The sequence below is a fragment of the Coptis chinensis genome, chromosome 8 (genome assembly GCF_015680905.1).
Source record: "Coptis chinensis isolate HL-2020 chromosome 8, ASM1568090v1, whole genome shotgun sequence".
NCBI lineage: Eukaryota > Viridiplantae > Streptophyta > Magnoliopsida > Ranunculales > Ranunculaceae > Coptis > Coptis chinensis.
This window is the reverse complement of record NC_141463.1, coordinates 15,240,624-15,248,878: the sequence shown is the minus strand read 5'-3', so window position 1 is coordinate 15,248,878 and position 8,255 is coordinate 15,240,624. Positions and strand designations below refer to the sequence as shown.

At 37.9% G+C, this 8,255-nt stretch overlaps 1 protein-coding gene and 1 long non-coding RNA gene across 2 annotated transcripts; one reads left to right on the top strand and one right to left on the bottom strand.

Annotated features, from left to right (window-relative positions):
• Positions 1–1,123: 1,123 nt before the first annotated feature.
• Positions 1,124–3,328, bottom strand: LOC147480159 (uncharacterized). The gene is made up of 3 exons (XR_015205989.1): positions 3,302–3,328; positions 2,587–3,172; positions 1,124–1,707 (listed from the first exon to the last, which is right to left on the bottom strand). It is a non-coding gene; the product is annotated as an uncharacterized LOC147480159 (long non-coding RNA).
• Positions 3,329–6,571: 3,243 nt separating this feature from the next.
• LOC147480158 (uncharacterized) lies at positions 6,572–7,780 on the top strand. Its single transcript, XM_086578575.1, has one exon. It carries the CDS (start codon positions 6,572–6,574, stop codon positions 7,778–7,780), a length of 1,209 nt encoding a protein of 402 aa, XP_086434701.1.
• Positions 7,781–8,255: the final 475 nt, after the last annotated feature.

Here is an 8,255-nt window from a genome sequence, read left to right as displayed (position 1 = left end):
GTAAAAGACTTATCTTTTGATTGTCGTATTAAAGTACTCTCCTTTGTTCTACTACGAAAATATTTTCTTAAGATTGATAGAATAGTTATATGAACACAACAACTAGAGCAGAACAGAAGGAACAGTAGACAAGGACAGCAGTAACAGGAACAACCAAGACACGTATTAGGTTGTCCTTAAGGAAAGATTTCGCCCCTTCCAGTGGTGCAGAAAGGCAGCAGTGGCGTCTTCCTCACATGATTCAATGGTTTACAGTAGCTTGACTTTGCACTAGAACAAATTACTCTCTAGAACAGCAATATAACTCTCTTTGGCGGCTACAGGAAGAAGAGAAGAAGAATAGGGCAGGTCGCAAGTTCTGTTTCTCTGGATGGGTTTTGTTTTGTTGAAGTCTATATCCTCTATGGACTCACAGTCCTATTTATAGAAGTTAGGTCGGTCTCCTAAACAGATAAGGAAGAGAGACCAACTCCTAATAGAACACCGAAACTTGCTGCTCGAGAAAAAAGCAAAACAAGTTTAGGCAATTGGTCAAACCACTACCCACAACAGTAAGCCCAAGCCCAAGCCCGAACCCTACCCGATGTGGTGGATGACCAATGTGGGACTATCTACTATGCACTAAAGTGGAGAGAACACCCTTTGTTCATCTCCTCTACTTTACACACACACACTAGTATTTAGAAATACACAAGAGATTCCAACATAAAATCCTGCAGTAGTCCGGCCATTATGCAAAACAAGACACTCAAAGTAAATTCCAATTCCAGTCCATATTGGTTCCATTTTCCAATTCCTAAGCCAACCTAAGTATTAGTATCAACCTTAAACCTTAAATCAGAAGAATGATGGGATATGTATTGATTTAGGTCGATGAAGCCAATCAAACTCAAGAATGTAGTTCACAGTTATTGGGAGTGCTCTACAGGAGACTACCCAATCATTGATGCACAGATAATGATTTCTATCTGCAAGTGGTCATCTCGATGAAAAACCAATGGTCTACATTGGGCAGTCTCCTAGAAGGAATATGGTAGCTGGTGCCTGCTATGTACAGCGTTAGCCAGATTTACCAGGCTCCAAGTTCAAGATGAAAAACACATTAGAGTCTCAATCATGGGAAAAAGAAAATATGTACCTCTGTTAATCTATGATGGTAAATCAATGTCAAGGATTTCATCAACTAAAGTGTGCGCACTGTACAGATATAAAGCCTTGACATGTCACTATGTCAGAAGGCCCAAATAGATTAAAAGGTTGCTACGAAATCTTCAAAGTTTTCTTAACTGATGCACTGCTGCTTGCTTCTGCATCATCTTCAAGGACGTTGGTGTCCTCGCCAACACCATCACATAATGCGTACTTGAAAGCCAAGAAATAATGTTTGTCCATGAGCCCGAGTGAAACTTTCTTTATCTCTAAAAGATGGAGCAATGAAGTTAATCCCCATACTCCAAGGGATCTCATCCCTAAGATAACGTTTCCCCTCAAAGCAAAACAGGTTCCCTTGATCGCTTCATTGTTTTAATGGCAACTTAAAAAGTGGCTACGGCAGACATTTGAGTGTATTGGTTTTGAAAGGCAAAACAACTGGCAGAGAGTGGGTGTTGTACGTTTTGATTTTCAGAATTGAAAATGATTTTCTGCATTAAGAAAACCATGACCTCCTGCTCAATGATTTCATTCTTCTGACGATTAACCAAATACCTGAAAGTGTCAAACAAAATCCAAAATCGTAAGAAATAACCAAGGCAATATTGTCAGTACAGAGATATATAACTAATTAAGGACTTTAATCTCTCTTCACAATAGGGTTGTTTGATTTTTGCTCTCCACAAAAAAATATAAAAATGTATGTACTCATATTTTCTGCAACTCTAATACTCCACCTTCACCATTTTTTCACTTCACGAGAAGCTCCAAATACTCACTAGTAACCAGACCAAATGCAAAGTTCCTACAGGTAATCATTATATGCGCAAGTTCAAGGAAGCCTTATCTTTGAATCTTTGATGGAATTAAGCTGTGCAACATTGTCTCTAATTAACCTCTATTCCATGCCAACTTCAGTGGAAACTACCAAGCATTCTAGACCTTTTTGTTAATGTTTTTCATCATCCCCTGGTTTGGACATCTCAAACTATAAACGATTGACCTCATATTTGACAGAAAAAAAAAAACTCATCGATATATTGGTTTATTGATGCCAGTTTAGGTATACTGCATATACTTAGGCCACCCTGTCTACAAACCTTTGATTGAATACTGACATAGTTCTTCTTAGTGATTTAATCCAAATTGGCAAAAACAAGAGCAGGCAGAGACCCTGTAATAAGCAATGTAGTGAATAGTAAAACGACAAATTCATTCACCAGAATGTTGCACGGTGTTGCACGGCTTGGTCTATATAACAATGAACTCTACGCAATGCAAAATTCATAGCAGTTTTTTCCACACAAAAAGCATAATACTCAACGCAGTTTACAACAAATACACTCTAGAAACACCACAAAAATTAACTGAATATGCGTTACGATGTAACTAATTTTTGTGAAAAAAAAAAATCAAAGACATGAAACTAAGTACCTTTCTGTGACCATATCTAAAAATTCCGAATCATACTGCCGAATTTCCTCCATTCCGCATCTAATCTCTTTAAACTCTGTTGATAGAACTCTTGGTTGCTTAATAATACGCTTACGATTAATATACATCTCAAGTTTCCAAATATAAAGGGCTTTCTTAGAGGACTGATGAAGAGATTGCTTTGGAATTTCTAGGGGAAAATGACAAGCTACTGAAGTGGACCAGACAGTGTCTTCATTGGATAAATTGTTGAAACGCTTGCAGCACATTGAGAAACAGCAGAGATCTTCGCGTTTCAGAATCCACTTCTCAATTCCTGCTTCTAATATCTCTAACCAAATTACATCTGGTAGAGTTTCACAATAATTTTTCTCTCTCACTCATTTTTCTCAAAATCTGAAACACTAGAATGAAACACAAAAATTAAAACTGTAAAATGAAAATTTGAGTTCCTCTCTTTTCCCTTCGAATCAAGAACAAGGTACTGCAACAAGATTGAACGCTCTATTCTTTGGCTTAGGCCAGGGTTAGTACATATGTACTAGTATACTGCAACAGTTGAGGAACGATCGAAGTTTCATCAAACCTGAAATACATTCCAAGCACGAACTTGTCATTGATTTGGATGACATATGTAACAAATGTAATGATCAGGAGAAAGACGACTCTCTATTGACAGAAGACATCTCTTTTTGATTTAGGTGATTCTACTTACTGATGAATAGACAGAAATTTCACTAGTCCAAAATCCAAATAAGTAAGAATCATCCTCCTAATATACATTCAACACCTTACGAAATCATTGAGACCTACCTTAAACTTGATTATCAAAATTATTGCACAACTACAATTCCTAAGCTTTAAAAATCCTAGGAAAAAAACCTAACTTCAAACAAGAAAACGTGAAAAAGCAAAACCATCCAACAAAATTTTTCATTCAATTATATCTAGGTAGAATCGAAATCAACATCTGATATTCTGATCAACAAACAAGAAGCCTTGCCTAGCCGTTTATCACTGATGCGTGTGCCTAAATATATGAGAGAGCATGGTACAAGATATCGCTATATATCGCACAAATATCGAGATTTCAACAAAAGATACATAAATATCGTGATATGTTTAGAGATATATAAGACTGCAAATATCGGTGATATTTCGACGATATTTGGAGATATTTGGCAATATTTTGTATAGATAACAATTTTATTTAATATTTATTATTATATTTCAAATACAAGAAATTGGGCCTAACACCCAATTTTGGAGAAAATGAAGTCTAGAGGACACGATTTTTGGTGAATAACTCACAAAGACAAATTCTAGCAATTTTTTTTTTTGATAAAACAAATTCTAGCAATTAGTAAGTCACGAACCCATGATTTCAAATTTAGTAACCCTCAAGGACAAAATAAGTTGGCCCGGCCATTTTATTTTTTTTAAATGCCAGTTATACCCTTTCGTGAAAATAACCCTTAAGGACAAATGACTCGGATTTAAAATAAATATTTTCCAATTGTACTATTTCTGTCATTTTACTATGAACAATGAGTGTTCATACCTTCTGCTGGTGTATGAACAATGATTGTTCATATCTAAATAGGTGAATGTACCTTATACAATATATTGATGTATGAACATTGAATGTTCATACCCAAAAGACCAAGGACTATGAACATTGAATGTTCATATCCAAGGACTATGAACATCGAATGTTCATACCTAAAAGACTATGAACATTAAATGTTCATACCCAATCAATATTCATACCCAAGGATTATGAACATTAAATGTTCATACCCAAAGTACTATGAACATTAAATGTTCATACCCAATCAATATTAATATCCAGATCGTGAACATTGAATGTTCATATAAAACGGGTATGAACATTGAATGTTCATACCCAATCAATGTTCATACCCAAAGACTATGAACATTCAATGTTCATACTAAATACACCAGGTGGTTTCGTCTGGGCTGGGCCGTTAATTATTTCGCGTCAGGGGTATACTTGACATTTCATCTATCCGATCTGTTTTTTATTTTGCGTCAAGGGTATATTTGAACTTTCATCTACCCGGTTCTTGAGAGTTACTTTTTCGGCATTTTTGTCCTTGAGAGTCACTCCCTGATTTCAAATAAATATAAATGATATATTATAATATATCAAGAAATATCCACAATACTTGTCGATATTTTATAGATATATCCATGATATTTGCATATGAAACAATATAAAATATCTCGGATATATCCACAATACATATCAAGAAATTGAGTATCGATAAATATCCATATCCCAATATTTTATAGTATGTAAGAGAGAACCGGTAAAAATTGAAATTTTGCATAAATATCAAATATCGTTTAATATCGAGAATTAGCACAATTTCTACTTATTATGACATGCACTAATGCACATATAACTAATATATATAAGCGATATTTAGAAAATTTCATCAAACAGTATGAGGTTCTGGAAAAGCCACAATGATCTCGATTACCATAGACCAATCGATTTTCTTGTAGTTCAATTTCTATTTCATATTTGAATGATATAACAATTTCGAAAATTTCGACAAGTATATATTTCATCCTGAATACCGCTTTTTACAAAACTGTAACAGTGTAACTGCTGAGATTTCGAAATTTCGAAGGATCGTTGTGTATAGCATCCATGTGATCTCGTCCATCGGCGCATGAAAGGCAAACATACTTTAGTCTCCCTTCAGTGAAAATACACCTAGCACATGGACAAAAACTTGGAGTTCCCAGAATCCCAGACCTAGAAAGCCCACTTGCCGTACACATTGTGTCTAAGCGTTAGGCAAGAAACAGAGAAACATGGGAATGGTTTCTCAATGCCAATGTTGCAGGCCACCTGGTTTGTCTAGCTGCTGGTTCTGGTCCAAAATCCTATACCATGTTAGTCTAGTAAAGTAGCCAAAGTGCCAAACTAATTTGCTATAGTCAATTAATTGCTCTTCAATGGGTCGGTGTACAAAAGTGCAAAGACACTACTTGGATGTAAATTGTTTTATCAGGATAGTTTTCTTGATTTCGATTAATAACAAAGTAAAATTGTAAAAAACTTGTACCATTAGTACTTTCACAGTACAGTCCGTAGAACCGACTTAGTTACAGCTCCCAATGTTCTTGAAAGATGAATTTTGTGTTGTTAACTGGGTAAACACGCCTTTGGTGTCCTAAACTCCTTACACAAACAATTTGTTTAGTATTCCCATAAAAAAAAAAATTGTTTACTACGTATTTCAGTGTTAATGATCATTTGTTCTTGACTTTTTGTAACTGTTCATGTTTTTCTTGCACTTAATTTGATGCTCGTGCAGTGCTTCTTTGTTTGGAACTATGCTTGTTGATAGACTTATTCGATCACATCTTATTTTAGGGATTTGTAATTACTCTCCCTTCCACACTACAGTACACGTGTTCACATACCAGGTCGTCATCCTTCAACTCGTCTCACACTATCAAATCGTACCCACGACCCAACACCCAAGTCGTCCACAATATCAGTTACAGCCATTTATGGAAGCAAATCAACTAGCGCAATCTTGGAGTTCAACCAACGCCACAATCAAGGAGACATTAACTTTGTAACAACAGAATAATGACGAATCATCAAGATAGCATACAAGGTAGATCTACACTTCATAACGGTCCAGAGCAAATATGGAAAGTCAGCTCAAACATCTATAAATAGAGAGAGATAAACTACATAAGGCTTGATTCAAGTTTACCCCCAAGAAACTTGATACGTAGGCAACTCTTATCCCAAGAAGAGTGCACTCATTCCCAATCCAACACATTATCAGGTCGTAGACTCAAATTAACTAACATCTACATTGGCGCCGTCTACTGGTTCGTTCTCTTGAGAAAATACACATATCATTTTCTCAAGCCCACGAAGCTAGTCACAACAAGCCACCATGGAAGCACAGCGCAAGCATTAGCAGATTAGATGAAAACGCTACAGGAGTCATTTATAACACTTCAACAAGAGAACCAGATGATGCGCGAACAAGCCACCTCTAACAACAACAACGACACTCCAAATGCAGTGGAGAACAACGTCGTCACTGCCCTCACCACCACCACAAACAAAATGTTAAAAGACTTCGAACAAAGATTGGAGAAGTCGAATGACAAGGCTAGCGCGCTCCAGATCGCTCAGAAGATCCTCCAGACGTACAAGGCGTCACCATTCACATCTGAAATCAGAGACAAACAGCCTCCATCAGAGTTCAACCAACCAAAATTTTCACTGTACGATGGCAGCTCGTGTCTAGGCCAGCACGTAGCTCGTTTCACCCAGATCCTCACCCTATATAGCGCTACAGAGTATGACTACTTGAAGTGCAAACTCTTTCCAACCACCCTGAAAGACGAAGCTTTGGAATGGTTTTACACTCTCACTCCTGATTCTATCAACAACTTTGACAAGCTAGCTGAGTCGTTTGCATCAGAGTTCGTCCACAACAGGAAGAAGCAAGCCGACCTGGACTCCCTGTTTCAGCTTAAGCAAGCACATGGCGAGACGATCCGCGCCTTCCTAGGACGTTTCAAAAAGGAACTCCTCTTAATGGAGCCAAGCCTAATGGATAGTTTTGCAACTTCAACTTTCACGAACGCTCTCCTGGAAGACTCCGACCTAGCAGGATCTCTGATGCGCAACAAACCAGAACGTTTAGACGACCTGTACTACCGAATTGACAAGTACATCAAGTACGAAGAATGGCTCGCCCAATGCAAAGAAAAAGAAGTCCTCGTAGTAAGCAACAAACGAGGACCCAAAGAAAACAACCACTATTCAGGCAACAATAGCAACAACAACAACACCAACAATTACAACAAGGGCTCCAGCTCCAACAAGCCCTCTTACACAAAAAGGGAATTCTCTAACTTCTCCAGGATACCCAACAAAATCCTGAAGAAGATATATACATCACCATACTTTAAGCCCAACATCAACAAAGTGATCGCCATACTAGAACGTCCATACTGCCATTTTCACAAGCTCCATCATCATGACACCAATGAATGTTGGAGCCTCAAGAACTACCTCCAAGACTTAGTAGAGGAAGGCAAATTGAAAGAGTTCCTGCCAGAAAGCGACCTAAGGCACAAGCTGGATGCCAAACGCCATAGAAGCAGGAGCCGTAACAACTAACAACCTGCCAACAACAGAAGTAGGAGCAGAGCAGCCCAACGATCTAAATCTCCAGGTTGGTCGAGGCACAACAGGAGACAACACTCCTCCGACCACGATGAGGAGAAAGTAATCAACATAATTACAGACACTTCAAACGACGAAACCTCAGGTAGAGAGAAGCGCAGAAGAGTAGGAGCGCTTCAAGAAATCTACCACCTCTCACACAAAGTTGAGATGATCAATCCCACCAACCCTCAAATAATAACAACAATTTCATTCACTAAAGAGGATCTAGACAAGGTGTGCCTACCCCACAATGATGCCCTAGTAGTGCACGCCAAAATCAACGGGTAGACAGTCAAAAGAGTCCTCATAGATCTAGGCAGCTCGTGCGACATACTTTTCTGTCAAACTTACAAGAACATGCACCTGCCAGACTCGGTGATGATAGAGTCAAATGCACCACTCTATGGGTTCAACGAAGATCGCACAG

Bases quoted from the DNA above. Each gene is read 5' to 3' on its own strand.
- LOC147480158 (XM_086578575.1), top strand. From the start codon at position 6,572: ATGAAAACGCTACAGGAGTCATTTATAACACTTCAACAAGAGAACCAG.